General features: G+C 37.1%; 3 protein-coding genes across 4 annotated transcripts; all 3 read left to right on the top strand.

The window, feature by feature from the left end:
* Window positions 1-475: 475 nt before the first annotated feature.
* Window positions 476-10,501, top strand: LOC136235128 (probable metal-nicotianamine transporter YSL8). Its single transcript, XM_066024648.1, has 6 exons — window positions 476-1,190; window positions 5,761-5,918; window positions 6,807-6,904; window positions 6,989-7,123; window positions 8,040-8,229; window positions 9,049-10,501. The coding sequence occupies exons 1-6, from the start codon at window positions 761-763 to the stop codon at window positions 10,153-10,155; spliced, it is 2,118 nt and encodes a 705-aa protein (XP_065880720.1). The 5' UTR covers window positions 476-760; the 3' UTR covers window positions 10,156-10,501.
* A 1,721-nt stretch (window positions 10,502-12,222) lies between these two features.
* LOC136200673 (pentatricopeptide repeat-containing protein At2g13600) lies at window positions 12,223-15,998 on the top strand. Of its 2 annotated transcripts, XM_065991098.1 has the most exons (4): window positions 12,223-12,358; window positions 12,425-14,732; window positions 15,065-15,168; window positions 15,860-15,894. In XM_065991098.1, exons 2-3 carry the CDS (start codon window positions 12,640-12,642, stop codon window positions 15,069-15,071), a joined length of 2,100 nt encoding a protein of 699 aa, XP_065847170.1. In that variant the 5' UTR covers window positions 12,223-12,358; window positions 12,425-12,639; the 3' UTR covers window positions 15,072-15,168; window positions 15,860-15,894. The 2 variants fall into 2 exon arrangements, with proteins under 2 accessions (XP_065847170.1, XP_065847169.1); XM_065991097.1 differs by lacking the exon at window positions 15,065-15,168 and having other exon boundaries at window positions 15,860-15,998.
* Window positions 15,924-17,685, top strand: LOC136200674 (ABC transporter I family member 1). The gene is made up of 2 exons (XM_065991099.1): window positions 15,924-16,620; window positions 17,387-17,685. The coding sequence occupies exon 1, from the start codon at window positions 15,924-15,926 to the stop codon at window positions 16,611-16,613; it is 690 nt and encodes a 229-aa protein (XP_065847171.1). The 3' UTR covers window positions 16,614-16,620; window positions 17,387-17,685.
* The last annotated feature ends 4,038 nt before the right edge of the window (window positions 17,686-21,723 follow it).

Here is a 21,723-nt window from a genome sequence, read left to right as displayed (position 1 = left end):
CTCTAATTAGTGCGGGTTTGGGCTGGATTTGGGCTTGTCAGGTTTTATTAAAATCCCGACAGGTCCAATCCGAGCCCGGCCCATACCGAGGTCTACTTTCCACACTATAATAGGTACGGTGCTTTGGAATATCTACCATCATGACTGTCATCGCCGGAATATCTATCGTCATTGCCTGATTGGAATGACCACCTTCCCTCATAAGATCAACGACCTTTTGACGATCATTTTCCCTTTTAACAAATTTACTATTCAGCTTAGGCTATAACAGTTCCAAATTGTACACTATAATAATTTTTTTACAGAATGACTGAATTTATAGACCTATAGAAACATCGAACCTGTCTCTACAGATCCGTCGAATCACACTGTTTATTTTTGTATTTTTTCCTTAGAAAAAAAAAAATTCAGAGACTAGATGCATCTGTCTAATCAATTATTAGTTCAGTGAGAAACAATTAGGAAGATCCCAAACACAGAGAGAGAGAGAGGCAAGTGGAATGAATGCGGACGTCAATAAGTCAATTCACATTTCGCAGAGCAGTAAAAGTCAGCAAATGTCACAGCCAGAGCCAGCCACCAACTTTCAGTTTCAGTCAACACACAAAAACTTCTTCCGGTGTTTTGTTTTCTTCACCATTCATTCATCAATTCATCAAATCACTCTCCATCTCCAATGATTCCGATTCCAATTCCGATTTGATTTGGTTTGATTTTCAATTTCAAATCAAACCCCCTGCTTCCTTCACTTGATTCCGAGATGGAGCATAGCCGCGAGGGTTTTGAATTGCAAAACAGAAACAACAACAACAACAAGATCGAGGAAAATCCAGATGGAGGCGGCGGCGGCGGAGGAGGAGGAGTGAGGAAAGAGGCGCAGCAGTTTTCAGTGGAGAGAGTATTCGAAGAACAAGAGGAAGTTCCGTCATGGAAAGAGCAACTTACTTTAAGGGCTTTTTGTGTGAGTTTTATTCTAAGTATATTGTTCTGCTTCATTGTGATGAAGCTTAATCTTACTACTGGGATTATACCTTCTCTCAATGTTTCTGCCGGACTTTTGGGGTTCTTTTTCCTCAAGATTTGGACTACTTTTCTTCAGAAATCTTCACTTTTGAAACTTCCTTTTACTAGACAAGAGAATACTGTTATTCAGACCTGTGTTGTTGCCTCCTCTGGCATAGCCTTCAGCGGTACGTCTGCCTTTTTCTCTCCTCCTTTATGATTTTTTGCTTTTTTTTGTGAAGAATATTATTGTTAATTCATGATATTAGATTTTTTTTAGTGGCTTAAACCAGTGTTTAATAACAGAAATGGATTGTTTCTTTGTTTTGGAATTAATTAGTTTGATTAGCATTGAGAAGTTCCACCATTACACGCCATTAATCAAAACACAAGACGACTGATGTTAGGAAATAAATGCCTGTTAGTGATATTAATTGATTGATTAGTGTATTACTCTGGAAATATTGTAGAATTTAGTGATATTAATTGATTGATTAGTGTATTATTGCAGAAATATTGTAGATTTTCTTGATTTATAACATTTTAATTAGATCAAAAGAGGGATTTATAGCACGGGATGACTGATGTTAGGGAATAAATGCGTATTAGAGATACTAATTGATTGATTAGTGTATTATTCTGAAAATGATATTAATTGATTGATTAGTTAGTGTATTTTTCCGGAAATATAGTAGATTTTCTCAACTATAATATAACATATTAGATCGAAACTTTAGCAGATGATTTTGGTTAGGGAAAAAAAAAATGAAAAGGAAGTGTCAGAAATCAGAATGCTTTGTTTTTGTCTTTATCCTTTTGGTGGGTTGTTGCCTACCAAAATGGATTGGAAGGTTGGAAGAGCAAAGAATCTTTCATAATAAGAAGCTCTTTTTTCCCTTTTTTGTTTTCTTGTGCTTTCTGAAATGCTTATCTTCTTTTTCTAAGATGGAGTCTTTTTCATTTTAATTAATTATAAAATATTTGAGATTTTGTTTCCACTGTCCATCCACATACTCCAGAAATTATTTCTATATTGTATGAAATTTGTATATGTCATATTTGACTTGGGGGAATGAGTTCTAAAAGAATAAGAAATTTGATAAATGACCTAATAAAAGTTGCTTCTTTTAAGGAGAAAAGGCCTGTGTCAATTTTTCCTAAAATAAATATAATTTAGTTCTTCAACCTGGTGTTTTAAAATATTACGTTTTCCAATTACAATTTGACATGCGTTCAGAAAGAACAAATTCCATATTAACATATATTATTTTAGACTAATTTGTAAAAAAAAATATACAAGTTCAAGAATCAAATCCTGCAAAAATGTTATTTGGAGCAAACTGACCATTCATCCCTTGGCGCAACGGTAAACGTTGTTGTCGTGTGAACAAGAGGTCACGGGTTCGAGTCTTAGGAGCGGCCTCTTGCCAAATAAATTGGTAGGGGAAGACTTGCCCCAGTACACCCTTGTGGTGGGACCCCTCCCCGGACCCTCGATCAGCGGGGACGCGTAGTGCGACCGGGCCGCCCTTTTTTTTTTTATTTGGTTACAACATTTTTTTTTTTTTTTTTTACTTCAATGCAACTTTTTTAATTGTTTGAAACCACTTAAGAAATTAATATTTCTTAGACTACTAATTTTAATACTTGTTAAATTTTGAATGTTCAATTTATAGCTAAGCAAAAGACAAAACTATGTAAAGTCTAAGATATATTTAGAATATTTCTAGTGAGTCAGCCATCACACAAGTGGATGTAACCTATGTTGCACGGAAATGCAAACTGAAACGGAAACCAGGAAATTTAGCTAGGAAACAGAAATGGAAACAAAAAAAAAAAGGAAATGGAAACAGATACGGACACAAAACACAGAAACTCTAATGAAGAAGAGTTTCTGTGCAACATAGGATTTAACTGGTGAATGCTGAGGGTGATGACTGGTGAGAAACAGTGGGGTGTTAATTGATTTATATTTGCATAAATGAGTGCCTTCTTTGAAAAGAGAAAGGCATGTTCCTACTTTAATTTAATGAGGCAAAGGACATGATAATTTCCAGTAACCTGAACCATATCCTGATTTCTGAGCATCAAATCAATTGTGCAACATATCAATGGTTTAGTATAACATTGATTGAAGAAATAGACCATACTCTAGAAACCTCATGGGAATAAGATAAACTGAATTTATAAGCTTCATGGCATTCGGATAAGCAATCTAGTTTATAAGACTTGTAAAAGATGAGAACTATGGATAGGAATTATAGTTCAAACTTTAAAGTTTTGAGAGCTTAGCTACATAATAGTGTTCCACAGTTACTCCAGCTTTCAGTTAATTTGCAGTTTGATTACAAAAATGTAGGGCCATAAGAAAACTAAGATGCATCATATTGCAGGTGATGATTACATTTTCTTCTTGCATATACTGGTTCCTCATGTATGGCATTAGAAGATAAATGATCCCAATAACTCATAAGTTGATGACAATTTGCTTCAATGTACTTCTGTAGATCTGTCTCATCCAATGAACAACAACAACAAAGCCTTAGTCCCGAAATGATTCGGGGTCGGCTAACATGAACCATCATATAAAACCGTGAAGTCGTGCCAGCGACACAAATTCGCTCCCTCCACTCCGTCCTATCCACTACCATATTTTCCTCAATTCCCAGTAAACTCATATCACTCTCGATCACCCTCCTCCAAGTTTGCTTAGGTCTTCCCCTACCCCTCACCACTACATCCCTTTGCCACTCTTCGGTTCTCCTAACCGGCGGATCAAGCGCTCTACGTCTCACATGGCCAAACCACCTTAGTCGGTTTTCTCTCATTTTATTCTCAATAGATGTGACCCCTACTTTTGTCCTAATTATTTCATTACTCACCCGATTCTTTCTCGTATGGCCACACATCCATCTCAACATACGCATCTCCGCCACCGACATCTTATGGATGTGGCAGTGTTTCACTGCCCAACACTCCGTACCATATAACAATGCTGGTCTAATTGCCGTCCGGTAGAATTTTCCCTTCAATCTATTAGGCATGACGGGGTCACAAAGGAAACCCATAGCACTCTTCCACTTCGACCAACCAGCTTTAATCCTATGAGCAACATCTGCATCCACTTCTCCATCCGTTTGGATAATAGATCCTAAATACCGGAAGCAATCCGAGGCCTGAACAACTCTCCCATCTAGGGTGATTGTCCCTGCCTCCCTACTCCTATGGCCGCTAAACTTACACTCCAAATATTCTGTCTTACTTCGGCTCAACTTAAAGCCTCTAGATTCTAGAGTTTGTCTCCATAGTTCCAACTTCCTCTCCACTCCTTCTTTCGTCTCATCAACCAACACAATATCATCTGCAAAAAGCATGCACCATGGTATACCATCTTGAAGTGAACTTGTTAGTTCATCCATAACGATGGCAAAAAGAAATGGACTTAGTGCGGAACCTTGATGCACTCCAATCGTAATAGGGAACTCTTCAGTCTTCCCAACACTAGTACGTACACTCGTGCATGCTCCCTCATACATGTCTTTTATGATGTCAATATATTTCCGCGAAATGTCTTTCCTTATCAAGGCCCACCAAAGTACTTCCCTTGGTACCTTATCATATGCTTTCTCCAAGTCAATGAAAACCATATGCAAGTCTTTCTTCTTATTTCGATAGTGCTCCATTAATTGTCTCATTAGATGGATGGCTTTCATAGTTGATCTTCCCGGCATAAAGCCAAACTGGTTTTCCGAGATCTTCACCGTCCTCCTGAGCCTTTGTTCGATCACTCGCTCCCAAAGTTTCATAGTGTGACTCATTAATTTGATTCCCCGATAGTTGGCACAATCTTGGACATCGCCTTTGTTCTTATACAAAGGGATTAAGATACTTTTCCTCCATTCTGATGGCATCTTATTGTTTCTCCAAATTTTGTTGAAGAACGTCGTCAACCATTCGATTCCTCTTTCTCCCAAACATCTCCAAATCTCAATAGGGATGCCAGCAAGTCCTACTGCTTTCTTCAACTTCATCTTACTTAATGCCATTTTGACTTCACCCTTTTGAATTCTCCGCAGGCATTCATGATTTATCATATCGTGATGGATACTTATATCGCCAACATCTTGTCTGCGATCTCCATCTAATGAGATTGATGAAATTGATCTTAACTAAAAAAACAGAACCACAACTGGAAAAAGGAAGGAAATGGAATGTCGAAACAAGGTTTGAGGAGTATATTTTGATCTGTTATAATTGATACAGACTAGTGGCTTCAATAACCTCTCCCAATAAAGCCTGGGGGGGGGGGAGTAGGGGTCACGGAGGGTCTGTTAACCATATGACTCAGAGAGAAATAATGATAAAATTACAGATGGAAATTTCCCTTGGTATTTTCAGTCTATTCAGAATCTGTAGAGGATTTGGCATCAGTGATGACATCTCTGCTGAAATCAGTTGCTGATGTTTAAACCCGAAAAAACCTGTAATTTTTAACACATCTTCGTCCATCAATCCCTTCTAGTATTTCGTTCTAGTTCCGCCACTAAACAAAGCCATTCAAGCTCTAGACTCTTTATGTTTATCTCAACTTTCTTTACAATTTGGATTAAATGTCTAATGTCAAGCAAGGCTTCAAAGTTCTGAAACTTATTTCATTTTTAATGATACTTGAATGTACATGATCGAATCAATTCTATTCTATAATTGATGTTAGTTTGCTCAATATTTGATTTTCTTTTAATAATTGATGCTGTACAGGAGGCTTTGGCAGTTATCTGTTTGCTATGAGTCAAACTATTGCCAATCAATCAGTAGAGGACAGGAGTGACTATAAAGAGCCATCATTGCTTTGGATGATTGCCTTCTTGTTTGTAGTAAGCTTTTTGGGTCTCTTCTCAGTGGTTCCTCTCAGAAAGGTATGGACTTATATACTCTCAGATATTAATATGAATTTGACCTTTAACTAGTAGCTTAAGCTTTTAGTTCAATTGGTTCCTTGACATGGTGTCAGAGCCTCTTTGACCAAGTGATCAAGGGTTCGATTCCTAGCAAGTCCAGTGGCAAGGGTGCGGACCTTTAACTATCAGCTTAAGCTTTTAGTTCAATTGGTTCCTTGACCTATACTAATTGAATGGAAAGTGTACTAAACACTTGACAAGCATTATATTTGCAATCTTAAATTAGCGTACGGGGCGTGGACCTTTAACTATCAGCTTAAGCTTTTAGTTCAATTGGTTCCTTGACAAAAGTGTACTAAACACTTGACAAGCATTATATTTGCAATCTTAAATTAGACATTGGTTTCTAGGATAAATTACACACATGGCCTCTCAACTTTGGTCTTACTTTCTTTATGGCCCCTGAACTTCAAAAAAACGACATGGAAGTCCCTAAACTTTGCTTTTACTAACATAAAAGTCTCTTATCCTTTGACCACTCCAATAGCATGTAACCCCCCATTGTAGAGTTGATGGAAATTATATTCTATGCAACTTTAGTGTTTGAACCTTGGTCATCTAGATGCTGTTTGGTTTAGAGACAGAAAGCTCCGAAAATTGTTATTTTAGAAAATAAAAAACGTGGTTTCATAGAAAATGTGATTTTAAACAACTTTAGTTCTTGGACTTTCCTTTTTGAAGTCATCAACGTTCCCTTTGAGGCCCTTTTTTTCATAAGGGACTAAAGAGCAAAGTTGAAGGACTTTTAGGTCCGGTTTTGAAGTCCATGGGTGTAATTTACCCTTGATTTATATGTAGTATTCATTTACCTCTGCTTGATTTTCCATTTATCTTGGTTGGATTCAGATCATGATCATAGACTTTAAATTGACATATCCAAGTGGTACTGCAACTGCTCTTCTCATCAACAGCTTCCACACTCCTGCAGGAGCCATACTAGCAAAGTAAAGCATCCTCATAAACTGATTGTATTTCTCCAATTATAAATGGGAAAAAATTCAATTGAATTCTCCTTTCTCCCATTGTAGGAAACAGGTAAAAATGCTGGGGAAGTTTTTCTCATTTAGCTTTCTCTGGGGTTTCTTTCAATGGTTCTTTACTGCTGGAGATGCTTGCGGATTTAATAGTTTTCCTACATTTGGCCTCAAAGCATATGAAAACAAGTACATATTTCTTACCCATCAAAAAGTCTATTTGGAAAAGCATCATACCTCAGTAGGGCTGTAAATGAGCCGAGCCGGCGTGCAGCTCGATAAAAGCTCGACCGTGTTTGGCTTGATATATAAACGAGCCGAGCTTGAGCACGATTTGAGGCTTGATTTGTAAATGAGCGGATGGAGCTTGAGCACGACGAAACTCGGCTTGAAAGCTGTCGAGCAGGCTTGGTTATAGGTTCGTGAACAAGTTCGATTATAATGTTCATGAATAGACTCGTGAGCAAGCTCGGTTCAATTATTTTTTAATAATAGGATTTCTATAAAGAGGAAATGTATAACTACGTAGTTTTGTATGAAAAAATTTCAAATGAGATTGAAACCCTATCTTCGACTTCAATTTTCATTTCATCAATTTGCTCGTGAGCTTGCTTATGAACATAATTAATGAGCTGTTCGCGAGCAAAGTTCATGAACATAATTAACGAGCTGCTTGTGAACAAAGTTGGTGAACAAATAAACGATTTGCTCGCGAGCAGCTCACAATCAAACAAGATGTCGAGCTCGAATGGAGCTCGAGCTTTTCAATTTTCTGTCGAGTATGAGCAGGCCAAAGTTTGGCTCAACTCAACTTGATTACAGCCCTACATACCTGACACATGACACATCTATGCATTCATTTTCTTATAAAAAAAAAAAGGACGGCCCGGTCGCATTACGCGTCCCCGCTGAGCGAGGGTCCGGGGAGGGGTCCCACCACAAGGGTGTATTGGGGGCAAGCCTTCCCTTGCCAATTTAATTGGCAAGAGGCCGCTCCTAAGACTCGAACCCGTGACCTCAGGTCACACGGCAACAACGTTTTACCATTGCGCCAAGGCTCGCCCTCTTATGCATTCATTTTCTTATATTTTTAAAAAATTCACAGGTTTTACTTTGATTTCTCGGCAACATATGTTGGTGTCGGGATGATATGTCCATATATTGTAAATATATCACTGCTGCTTGGAGGAGTTCTTTCTTGGGGTCTAATGTGGCCTCTTATAGACACCAGAAAGGGTGATTGGTTTTCTGCAGATCTTAAATCAAGTGATATACATGGCCTTCAGGGTTACAGGGTAAGTTTCTTTATGTATTTAAGGCTAAACGCATAATTAAGTCGAACTTTTAGGGTTTTAAAGATTGAGCCCGATCATTTATTTTTCAGATTAAGCCTCTGAATTTAATTTTTCACACACATTGAGCCCCTTACTAACGGCTCTGTTAGCTAAGCTGATAGCGAAGGTCTCAATACGTGTGAAAATTAAGGGCTTCAATATGATTTTTCCTATAATAATAAGAAAAAAAAAAGAGCATGAATTGAAGACATTTATAAAATGCTTGTATCGTGGCATCAATTAGTATAACCAGTTTTATATTTATTCTTTTTACTCATTAATTTGGAAATATTCAACTAATTCAAATGGTATTGTTCAAAGTTAATAATACAAAGTTAAAAAGTCATCTTCCTAGATCTTTTATTTTTCATTTTAATTTCTTTAATCCTAAATATTATCTTTTGAAAATAATAAGAGGATTAAGTAAACAAATGTAAAAAACACATGATTAAGTCCTTGAACTTTTACGGTTTCCGAGGATTAAGCCCTTGATATTTTGATTTTCACACACATTAAGACCTAAATTAATGGCTTATTTGACAGAGCCGTTAGTGAGAGACTCAATGTGTGTGAAAATTAGAGATCAGAGACTTAATCCTTAAGACCGGTAAAGTTCACAGGGAAAAATAAATGATTAAGAGCTCAGTCCTTAAAGCACAGATAAGTTTAAGAGCTTAATTACGCGTTTAGCTTTTATGTAATTAGCCAAAGGGTGTCTTTATGGTTAGAAGAGACTTGGAATTTTCCACTGACTAGTTTATGCAATTGCAATGAACTCAGGTATTTATTGCCATTGCTTTGATCTTGGGTGATGGTATATACAACTTCTTTAAGGTGCTAAGCAAAACACTTGCGGCCATGTTTTTCCAAGTACGAGGTCGTCATGCCAGCAGTAATCTCCCAATTGCTGATCACGATTCTCCGAAAACCGCAAGAATGTGTTACGATGATGAACGCCGCACTCGACTCTTTCTCCAAGATCAAATTCCAACATGGTTTGCTATCTCGGGCTATGTCCTAATCGCTGCCATATCTACCGCCTCTCTTCCGTACATCTTTGAGCATCTCAAATGGTACTACATACTGGTGATTTACATCTTTGCTCCGGTATTGGCATTCTGTAATGCGTACGGGTGCGGTCTCACTGACTGGTCCCTCGCATCCACCTACGGGAAGTTAGCTATTTTTACTATCGGAGCATGGGCTGGTGCATCGAATGGTGGAGTTCTTGCGGGTCTTGCAGCTTGTGGAGTCATGATGAACATTGTCTCTACAGCCTCGGACCTCACTCAGGATTTTAAGACGGGTTACTTAACGCTATCCTCACCACGATCGATGTTTGTGAGCCAAGTAATTGGCACGGCAATGGGTTGCATAATCTCTCCTTGTGTCTTTTGGCTCTTCTACAAAGCATTCGATGATCTCGGACTTCCAGGAAGTGAATACCCTTCCCCGAATGCTGTTATTTACCGAAACATGGCTATACTTGGAGTACAAGGATTCTCAGCTCTTCCTAAAGAGTGCCTCTTGCTTTGTTACGTGTTTTTCGGTGCAGCCATTTTAATCAACTTGTCCAAAGACACATTAGCTAAGAATTGGGCTAGATTCATTCCGCTACCCATGGCAATGGCGATTCCGTTTTATCTAGGACCCTACTTTGCCATTGACATGTGTGTCGGAAGCTTTATTCTGTTTGTGTGGGAAAAGATTGACAAAGTGAAAGCAGATGCGTTTGGTCCGGCTGTAGCATCCGGCTTGATTTGCGGAGATGGAATATGGACTTTGCCGAGTTCAATACTTGCTCTAGCCGGTGTTAACCCTCCAATTTGCATGAAGTTTCTGTCAAGGGGAACGAATAGCAGGGTCGACGGGTTCTTAAAGCCATGAAACCCAAGCGTATCTCGAACTATGAATGATTCTGGATTTCAAAGAGTATGTGCACATAGTGTATTTAGTGTTGTATATCATTGTCAGATTGGATACAAATCGGGAGCGAAATTTTCGATGTTTCTCTCCTATTGAGAAATTGTACTATACGACTGGCGCATCATGTCATCCGTGTGTGGGCCGAGTTAGTAATTTGTATCTTTTCTTTTTCTTTTTCCTTTTTGTCAGTCAGTTGAAATATTATTACAAAGGAAGATCCTTGTATACATAATCTGTATATCTCATATAAACCAAACTTGTGCAGGAAATACAGTGAATGACTATATTACTATCTTCATTTTCTTCAGTAGCAGCAAGTATTAAATTCCATATATGGTAGAAAATATGTAGCAGAAGAATTGGCTTGCTAGTATTGAGACACGAAGTAGGGTTGCCAACGCGGCAGGGAATCCCGGAGTGGCTGTTTTGCCCCGCAAATGGGGCGGGACGGGGACGGGAATGGGTGAAAAGAAATTCCAGCCCAGCCCATATAATTGAGGCTAAATGAATTACTGAACTTTTATAGTTGTTTAATAATGGTCACTCAACTTTAATTTGTCCGGATAAAAACATTCAACTTTAAATTTTATCTCAATTAAGTCACTATAGTGACTTCAAGAGTAAAAAGACATCAAAGAAACATAGTTGTCACATCAACAATAGTCCATTGTTATCGCTAACTAAAACGATTCTATCACCTAGATGACACGTGGCTATCATCTAATTGATCAAAACGATACGTGGCTATCATCCGGGTGGAAGCCACATCTTGTTTCAATCAGCTAGTTGATAGCCATGTGTCATCTAACGTGTCGTTTCGGTCTAGGGAATGACAACATGTAAGGTATTCACGGATAATGTCAATCCAAAACTTTTACCCGTTTATTTTTTCATTACTTGTACCCATCTCATTACTCTAACGGGTATATTTCATGAATTTCATACCCATCTCATTACTCTAACGGGTATATTTCATGAATTTCATACCCATCTCATTTAAATCGCAGGTACATGCGGGTACCCGTACCGTTAAAAATTAATACATAAAATAAAAAATATTACAAATTTAATAAACCATTAAAAAATAATCCATCTACAAATTTAACAAATATTAGTTAAAATCAATTGATGAAAGTTAAATATATAGTGAGTACCGGGTATTCGGGCTGTCCAATACCGTCATATATATATATTTTTAGCCAATATCTATCCATTATTCGTTTATATAAAGTGCGGGTACTTCCATTAACATCGAATAGTGTCAGGTACCTCCGAATAGAGTATCTGTGACCGTGAAAGTTGACTGTTAGTCATATGACAGCCACTTTATTTGTTCGGTGTGTTGTGAAAAAATTCAAAGTTGAAATTTGAGCGAGAAAGGTTGAGTTACCAAACCATGCATTTAATTTAGGGTAATTAATTTATTAGTCCATATATTTTGACAAAACACACTGTTTAGTCCCTGTATTTTTAAAAACACATGGTAAGGTCCCTAACTTTTTTTCAGTGAACTGTTTAGTCCTTCCGTCTGTTTGTTAGATTTTTTTTTACTGTTTATGACTTCAGAGATGACTAAATTACCCTTTACTATTTACCTTCAAACTTCAGAAGAGGAAATCCAATTTAGAAGAAGAAGCTATTTGTATAGAGAACAAGAAAAAGAACAGACCCAATGCTTACGAATTTGAACGATTAAGAAGAAAATCAAGAAGAAGAACACTCAAAGTTGATTTCAGATGCATTAGAGTTTAAAGGAAAGGAAAATAAAGGAAAACAAGAACGCAAATCCAAATTGACTAACAGAATCTTCATGAGAGTCTAACGGCAGGGACTGAACAGTTCACCGAGAAAAACGTTAGGGACTAAACAGTTCACCGAGAAAAACGTTAGGGACTTTTCCGTGTGTTTTAAAAAATACAGGGACTAAACAATATATTTTATCAAAATATAGGGACTAATAAATTAATTACCCTTTAATTTAACCCACATAATTTACCTTTCCAAGTCAGCCTACGCCTCATTGCGGAAGTAGAACCTCCATCTCCGGCTCTGCTATAATCCTCCGTCTCGCTTGCGCCATTTTCGCCAATCCCAATTTGCTTCCGTCTCTACCAATCGCAATCTGATAGTCAAGTCCTGCTACAACTAGTGTGTTCAATTTCAGGTAATGTTTATAGCTTATTCACTTGTGCCAGAGTAATTGCCATAACAGATTGTGATTATGATTCAGATATATGGTGAACTATTGATGAATTAGAAAACTAATGTCGCATGAGTCTAGAAAAACTGAACAACACAACAATTCATCATATTCATTTTCAGGTTCGCAAATTAGTTTATCATTCCTATTAGTTCTGGTATTTTTCTCTCTTCTATGGCATTCTTGATAAACCTAATGGCAATAGTTGAGTCTCATGGTGGTAGGGTTTATATGCACTAATTGAAATGACTACAAATGGTATCGTTAAACAAATCATTGGTGACTTTTCTTTACTCAACTCGTCTCCATTTGCAAAACTCTTGGATTCTTGCATCAAATCCCGGTCTGTCCGTGATGCTCGTCGCGTACACGCACGCATCACCAAAACACAGTTCGCCTATGAAGTTTTTATACAGAACAGACTCATTGATGCCTATGGGAAATGCGGCTTCTTGAATGATGCACGCAAGGTGTTTGATAAAATGCCTGAAAGGAACACTTTTTCCTGGAACTCCATAATCAGCACGTTGATGAAATCAGGATTTCCTGATGAGGGTGCTAGACTGTTTGCGGCCATGCCTCAGCCTGACCAATGCTCGTGGAATTCAATCATCGCAGGGTTTGCGCAGCGTGAGAGGTTCGAAGAAGCTTTGGAATGCTTTGTTATGATGCACAGGAAGGGTTTTGTGATGAATGAGTATACATTTGGTAGTTGTCTTAGTGCTTGTTCGGGATTGAAGGACCTGAAAATGGGTACTCAAGTCCATGGTCTAATTTTGAAATCTCAGTTCTCATTGGATGTTTATATGGGCACAGCTCTTATTGACATGTATTCAAAATGTGGGTTTGTCAATTCTGCTCAAAGGGTGTTTGATGAAATGAGGGAGAAGAATGTTGTTTCTTGGAATAGCTTGATTGCATGTTATGAACAAAATGGTCCTGCGAAGGAGGCTTTATATGTCTTTGTGAGGATGATGGAGAGTGGGTATGAACCGGACGAAGTTACATTGGCCAGTGTGGTCAGTGCTTGTGCAAGCTTGGCTGCAGCTAAACAAGGGTTAGAAATTCATGCTTGTGTGGTGAAATGTGATAAACTTAGGAATGATGTCATATTAAGCAATGCATTGGTTGATATGTATGCAAAATGTGGTAGAATTTATGAAGCTAGATGTGTTTTTGATAGGATGCCACTGAGGAATGTGGTTTCTGAAACCTCAATGGTGAGTGGTTATGCAAAGGCAGCAAGTACTGCAGCTGCAAGATCAATGTTCATAACGATGACAGAGAGAAATGTGGTGTCTTGGAATGCCCTTATTGCAGGATATACACAGAACGGGGAGAACGAAGAGGCACTTGTACTCTTTCGTATGCTAAAGAGGGAAGGTATCTGCCCAACCCACTACACTTTCGGGAACCTATTGAATGCCTGTTCAAATCTTGCTGATCTGCAGCTTGGTAGGCAGGCACACACTCATGTTTTGAAGCATGGATATCGATTTCAATATGGTGAAGAACCTGATGTTTTTGTGGGGAATGCTCTCTTAGATATGTACATGAAATGTGGATCAGTCGTGGAAGCATGTCAAGTTTTTGAAAAGATGGTAGAAAAGGATAATGTCTCATGGAATGCAATGATAGTAGGATATGCTCAAAATGGTTATGGGATAGAGGCCCTTGGATTGTTTAAGGAAATGTTGGCAGTTGGAGAGAAACCAGACAATGTTACGATGATTGGTGCTCTTTGTGCTTGTAGCCATGCAGGGCTAGTCGAAGAGGGTCGACATTACTTTTTCTCAATGACCAAGGAGTATGGTTTGGAACCATCAAAGGACCATTTTACATGCATGGTTGATTTACTTGGCAGAGCTGGTTGCCTTGACGAGGCCAAAAATTTGATAGAGACAATGCCTATGCAGCCTGATGCTGTTATCTGGGGTTCATTGCTTGGTGCCTGTAAGGTTCATCATAACATCACAATTGGGGAGTATGCGGCAGCGAAGCTCATGGAAATCGACTGTACTAATTCGGGACCTTACGTTCTTCTCTCGAATATATATGCTGAGCTTGGAAGATGGAAGGATGTTGTAAGAGTAAGAAAAGTAATGAAACATCAAGGAGTTGTTAAGCAACCTGGTTGCAGCTGGATTGAGATACTAGGTCGTGTTCATGTATTCATGGTTAAAGATAAAAGACATTCTCAAAGACATGAAATCTATTCATTATTAAAAATGCTTTCAAAGCAGATGAAGCTAGCTGGAGATGTCCCAGATCCTGGTGGTAGTGAAGTTCTTGACCCCCAGGCTGATGCAGAAGTAAGCTCAGCGGAGGTTGCTGTCAGGTAATTTGTTTAGAGTTATTTTATTCAAATGTTTTAACAATACCATTTGTAGTCTTTCATTATCTGGTTCAATTAGTGCGTATAAACCCTACCACCACGTTTCAGCTAGAGAGACTCAACTATTGCCATTGGTTCAATTAGTACCTTGCCATTCCTCTCTGTCTTGAGCTGTATTGCCTGGTTCTTCTTGGTTTTTGAGTTTCTAAATTTTGGATAGATACGTATACGTTTTCAAGTCAGAAACAAACTAGACATTAGTTACCTTACAATGTTCTTTGGAGTGTATTATGTATATATGCACTGATATTGATTCTCGGTTAATCTGTTTATAGGACTTAAAAGCTGCTAATAGAAATCTTTAAACAAAGTTGGGAGGTTAATGGAGGTGAGAGTTAGAGGAGGCAATGGAAGGGAAGGGGAAGTGATGGAAATGAAGGTTAGTTTATGGAATGTAAATGAGAGTTAAAAGGTTAATTAATTCTTGTTAGAAAGTTTTCATTACCCCATTAACTCCCAATTTGGAGGTTACAGTTTACCGTTAATGGAAATAAAATGTCAACTCTCATTGCCCTTCGTTTACTCTAAAAAAAAATCTCTCAAACAAGGTTAATCAAATATTTTATATTCCATTGCTTCCCTTAACCTCCTCCCAAACAAGGTCTTAACGTTTTCTTGTTTTTTCAGTGTCATGTCAACCTTTTTAACCTAGATCAGTTCTGCTTGAAAAGGGATTTTATCGGAAAATCTATTGATAATTACTTACAAATTCTGGTTTGTCCGTAATTTTCATTGAGTTAGGACAAAAACGATGAGGGTGATATTAGCAAGAAAGAAAATGTTGGGTTGGGGGGTTAATTTGACTCTCACAAAATATTAAGCTTTCAATTTATGACATGACAACATGATTTACAAAGACAACCCACCTGATACGACCTGTTTGACACGATTATAATCTTCGTTGCATTTTTATTATATATAATCATGTGTAATATATAGATCGGATAATACGATTATGACAAGACAAACCTATTTTGACATCCTCTTAATGTTGGGGGTAGTTATTTGTACCTTAACCCTCTTTTAGTCCACCTTGAAAATAATGGGAGACTTGGTTAATTTGTTTGTAGCTCAAGGAGAAAATCTGAGCAAATTTTCAAACACCAGGAGTTCCAATTTTGCTGTTAAAGCTTGATGTCTCTTTGCAAAGCACCACTTCCTCAAATGTTACTTGACAACGTTTCGTGCATGAGAAATGCACAACAAATCTTACGGCATGTAAATATCTCGATTCATGATGGAGGAGCACTTGTTCTAACAGGAAGCAACGGTTCAGGCAAGAGCACCTTCTTACGAATGCTAGCAGGGTTCTCTAAGCCTTCTGCTGGTCAAATCCTTTGGAACGGTCATAATATTATGGAATCCGGAGTCTTCCACCAGTATAAGCTTCAACTCAACTGGCTCTCCCTGAAAGATGCTATCAAGGACAAGTTTACTGTTCTTGACAATGTTCAGTGGTTTGAGGTTCTTGAAGGCAAGCAAGGGAACTCAATGCCTGCTCTTGAATTGATGGGGCTTTCGAGATTGGCAAAGGACAAGGCGAGGATGTTGTCAATGGGGCAGCGAAAGAGGCTGCAACTTGCGAGGTTATTGGCTATTGACAGGCCGATTTGGCTGCTCGATGAGCCTTCTGTTGCTTTAGATGATGATGGTGTGAAGTTACTTGAGTACATAATTGCAGAGCATCGAAAAAAGGGAGGAATCGTGTTTGTTGCGACTCATTTGCCCATCGAGATCGAGGATGCTATGTATATAAGGTTGCCGCCAAGGTTTCCGAGAAGGATGACTTTGGTAGACATGCTTGACCGCGCCGATATCTCCTAAACACGAGGTAAATCTTGCTTTCAAAATGTAGACTTTGTCATGCTATATTAACTTGTTTGCATTGCATGATGATGGTGTAAAGTTGCTTGAGTACATTATTGCAGATAGGGGTGGGCACGGTTCGGTTAACCCGTCCATGAGGTAATAAAATTAACCGAACTGAAATTGTCGGGTTTTTAACCATTCAAACCGAAACTGGTCCATATATATTGGTTAACCGTACCAACGGTTAACCATTAATTTCGATTAGGTTTTCCGGTTGACAGTTTTTAACCAATTATCGCTGGTTAACCAAAAATCAAAAGTTAACTATAATTTTTACCCAAACCTAAATTTTTAAATAATATTAAAATACACATAATTTCAAATATCCAAACGAAATGAATTCAAAGTAAAATATACATATTAAAATACACATAATTAGTATTTACAAAGTATATAATTTGTATTTTATGTATGTATTTTGTATGTATTTACAAAGTAAATAAATAAATATATATATATATATATATTTTAAATACGTATATATTAAACGGTTCGGTTAACCGTTAACCGCGGTTTTTGTACACGGCAAACCGAAACCAAAGTATTTTTTCAACCCTAAAGCAAAACCACCGTTCGGTTAATCGCCTTTTCCAATTTGGTTTACCGGTGTTTGGTTCGGTTACCGGTTTGTCCGGTTTTTTTGTCCACCCCTAATTGCAGAGCATTAGAAAAACGGGAGGTACCGTGTTTGTTGCAAGATCTGCCCGTCAAGATGCTATGTATTTCAGGTCGCCACCGAGGTTTCCAAGAAGGATGACTTTGGTAGACATGCTCGACCACAGCGATATCTCGAAAACAGGAGTTAAATCTTGCTTCAGAATGTAGACTTTGTCATACATTTATAATCTGGTGTTGAAGCTAGAAGAATGTATTTATTTCTTGCTTGTGCATTTTTTGGGCACAAATGTTTTTTTAGGTAGATTAATTAGTAGATTGGAATGTTGGATCCATGAGAAGTAATCAAGAATGAGAAATTATATTTTAATAAAAACTTGAGAGAAAATTACAAAAATAAACATTGTGGTTTAGTCGATTTGCAAAAACAGTTCTGTGATTTAAAATTTTGCAAACAGGGTTACTTTGTGAAATTTTGCACTTAAAAGATATGTGAGTCCATTAATCGGTCAAATAAAATTTGTGGTTTAGTTAATTTGCAAAGTTAGATATAAGGTTCTAGATCGGGTAAGGAACTGACACATCAACAACACGTGGGCCAAAACAAGGAGAAATCATTATGGCATAGTTTTGGTTATGATTCAAGAAGGATAATTATGAAAAAGGAAAATTATAAAATTGGGTCAAATGGAAGATCCATTTATATTTTTAACCCATTTACTCAACATACTATATATATATAGACTATGTTTGTGTGACTTTTCCAAAATACCTTTAATATATATATATATATATATATATATATATATATATATATATATATATAACACTTAGAAATTTTTTAACCATTCGTCGTTCGTCCTTCTGTCTGACTTCGCAGATTTCGCATGTGAAATTTGCGAAGATAATGTTTGGGTTATTAGATGATTTCAATTCGCAGATTTCACAATATGCGAAGTCAACAACAAGGGATTCCAAGATTAAAATCATAACATTATCAAAATTTACAACAAGATTGTCACAATAACAACACTAAAATCATAACATTATCAAAATTTACAACAAGATTGTCATAATAAACTCCTAAGAAATCATTTTAAAGTGAACGTGATGAATCTGGACGGAAATTTCTCTCTGTATTAGAAGTTCAGACCTTTTGGGATGGATGTATCACATGGTACACAACAAGATTGCCACAATAAACTCCTAACAAACCATTTTAAAGTGAATGTGACCAATCTTGATGGGAATTTCTCCCTATATCAGAAGGAAAGTCATCCCATCTGCATCCAAGGATACTCCCTTCTTGCGGGATGTATTCAACCACCTTCAGAAAAATTTAATCGTGTTAGGCAGAAAAAATGAATGCGAATATAAATGTGCAGGGAAGAGGATGATTTTACTTCGCGAAACGATGATTTCGCGAAGTCTGCGAGGAGAAATGTGACGCTTTGCCTTTGCGAAAACGGATTACGCGAAGTTTGCGAGGGAAAAGTCATGAACTTTACCCTCGCAGACTTCGCGTAATCATCGTTTCGCGAAGTTAAATCGACACCTTTCAGACTCTTTCTCCTCGCAGACATTCGCAAAAACGGCATACGCTAAGTGAATTTCTAGAAAAAACGCAGAGAAAACAGTATGTACTTACATTTTTCGATAAAAACCATATGATAAACTGGGAAAAACGATGAAAATAACATAGAATAACAATTTCTTCGATCCGCGCAAGAAGAAAGAAACCAAGAAACGAGCAGGAACAGGAAAATGGAGAACCATGGCTTCGTTTTCTAGAAATAGGAAGATGAAGAATCAAGAGATGAAGAGAGGAAGAAGAGAAAGACATGGTGATGTAGAGAAATGGTGCAGATTTCGAGAAAATATAAAGGAAGAAAGGGGAATGGAGAAGATGAAAGGGTGAGGGTATTTTGGGAAAGTCACACAAATATAGTCTAGATATGTAGTATGTTGAGTAAGTGGATTAAAAATGTAAATGAGTCTCTCATTTGACCCAATTTTGTAATTTTCCCTTATGAAAATGTCATTTTTAAATATCATTTACAAATATAAATCCTGAAAGAATGTCTAAAAGTCAAGGAGGAGGACATATGACATCATGCAAAATAGCATCATATGAATGACGTCAGCTCCGCTCCTTTTAAAGATTAAAAGGCACATGCAATAAAGGAGCTTGTTCAAGAGTAACGATAAAGGTTCCAGCCTCCTCACACCGGTGAACCTTCGAGAATCCTACATGACAAAGGATTTTTTCTAGGATTTAGATTCTTTGAATGACTCAGATATCCTTGTTGAGCGATTTCCGCAAGTGCACGGTTTCGCTTGTAGTAATAAAAAGATATCGATCCCACAGGGAACGTTTTTCAACAAAAACTTATTTATGTGTAGATTAAATACGACTTAAAGTTTATATAAATAGATAATCGTTATTTGAAATTGGGTTTGAAACTGATAGAATAAGAATTAGATTGGAAAATGTAGAATGTTAGAAATCAATTCTGTTTTGAGTATAAATTTACAAAACAGAAACGTTTAGTGCTTTAGAAAAGGGAATAAATGTATTCGTTTGCATTAAGCAAAGAAAACAACTTTAAACTTTGTATAAATTATAAAAATGTAATAACGTAACTCTTTCAATTTTAAGGCTTTGAACCGCAGACAATCCTCCTACGGTCGGGTTAGATTGCTACCTTAACCAAATTAATACTTTTGCAAGAATTAATTTGTCTAAGGGTTCAACAAAGTTTCCTTGTAATGATTTTGAATTCAACTACGTTTTAATGAAAACATCAGAACTCACTTCGGATCAATTACAGAAGTGCTACATAAAAGTCTATTGAATTGCATAAACTTTATTAGATGAAGTATGAATTTGATACAAGTTTACAGAGAACAAAAAACATGGAAGCTTTCGTCGACTTTCAAGTGAACAAGTTGCAATCCTTTCCTTGAACCTCAATTAGAGTTTGTCAGGCTCTTGGGTCGAATCCTCTACTTATTCTTCTCGCTGAATCTTCGGAATAGAGACTGGTCTATCTACTACCAAAATGTAAACTAATATAAACTGATCTTAATCTAAATCTAAATGCTACTGTGTTTGAAATTATTTGATAAACAATGTGTGTACATCATATTGCTTTTTACAAAATCGAACTTCTAACTCTGAATTGCTTGACTCAGAATTTCTGCATTAATTCTGTACTAACTCTTCTCTTCAATCTCATCATATCAACTCTGAAATCAACTCTCTATTTATAGATGTTGAGGAGTCGTGTCTAAGGAATGTGTCTGCTGTGAAGAGACGTTCTTATCTAATCGAACGAACGTGTTTCTTTGAAAACGAACAAGTGTATATAGTGCTTCCTGAAAATCTGAACTTACCGAGAATGTAAATTCTCGGCCGAGAATGGGGGAACAGATTTTCAGCCTTCGAAATGAAAGGAAAAATGTTCGGTCGCGACACGGGATTAATTTCCTCTGTCTTGACTTCGTCCTCGTCCTCGTTTCGGTGCGTTTGATTTTCGTCGTCTTTGACTCTTTTTGTAGGGTTTTTCCTTCGTTTTTAACCTCTTTTTGTTCTTATTTGGATTTTACCAAATATTTAGGTACCTTGCATGAAAGAAACATATTCGGACGTAAAAGTATTCAAAATAGATATAAACAATACGATTTTATAGCAAAACTGATGTAAATGTTAATGATATTTTAGGTATATTTTGGGCTTAACAATCCTCAACTCATAAGGATTCCTAATACGTTAATTACTATCTCACAACTCGTTCATCCTTCAATCTGCTCTAAATCACAAAACTGACTTAGGTATCAAAGCGGGTTCATCGGACTCCGGTTCCGTCTGACCTACGTTTCTGATTTACAGATTAATACGATGATGGATTGTCAAGGCAATTTGACATGTAGACAAGATCAGATACACTGTTATCATCAGTTTTTTTAATTGTTTCAAATCGCTCTGTTTTGGTAAATAGTTAGGACAACAATTTTTGGAGTGACTGAGTTTGCAAACTGTAAAAATATATATCCTTATTTGTAAACTTTTAAATCAAGAGAGCTGCTTTTGAAAATCAATCAAACCATAAGATTTATTTTTGTATTTTTCCATAAAAACTTTCAATTACTCTTTTGTTCCTAATTTTGTGAAACATATAAATACTGTGTTTAGCAAGAATTAGATTAAGGATTTTTTAGCATCATAAACACCCAATTGATTCGATTGATCGCTTTTGATGGTGCTAGCATACTAAGGATTTGGTTGTTATTTTCACATGTAGCACGGTAGGGGAGTTCACTTTACAACTTCTTATCTCGCTTCAAAAATATTGACTCTCGTTGCAAGGAGTGTGGTAAGTCATCTTAATTCCTTTTTTAAGATACATGTTGTTTCCATGAGTAATTTATATTGCTAGTAAAAGAATTT

Source organism: Euphorbia lathyris, chromosome 7 (assembly GCF_963576675.1).
Source record: "Euphorbia lathyris chromosome 7, ddEupLath1.1, whole genome shotgun sequence".
NCBI lineage: Eukaryota > Viridiplantae > Streptophyta > Magnoliopsida > Malpighiales > Euphorbiaceae > Euphorbia > Euphorbia lathyris.
This window is presented reverse-complemented; position numbering and strand designations above follow the sequence as displayed.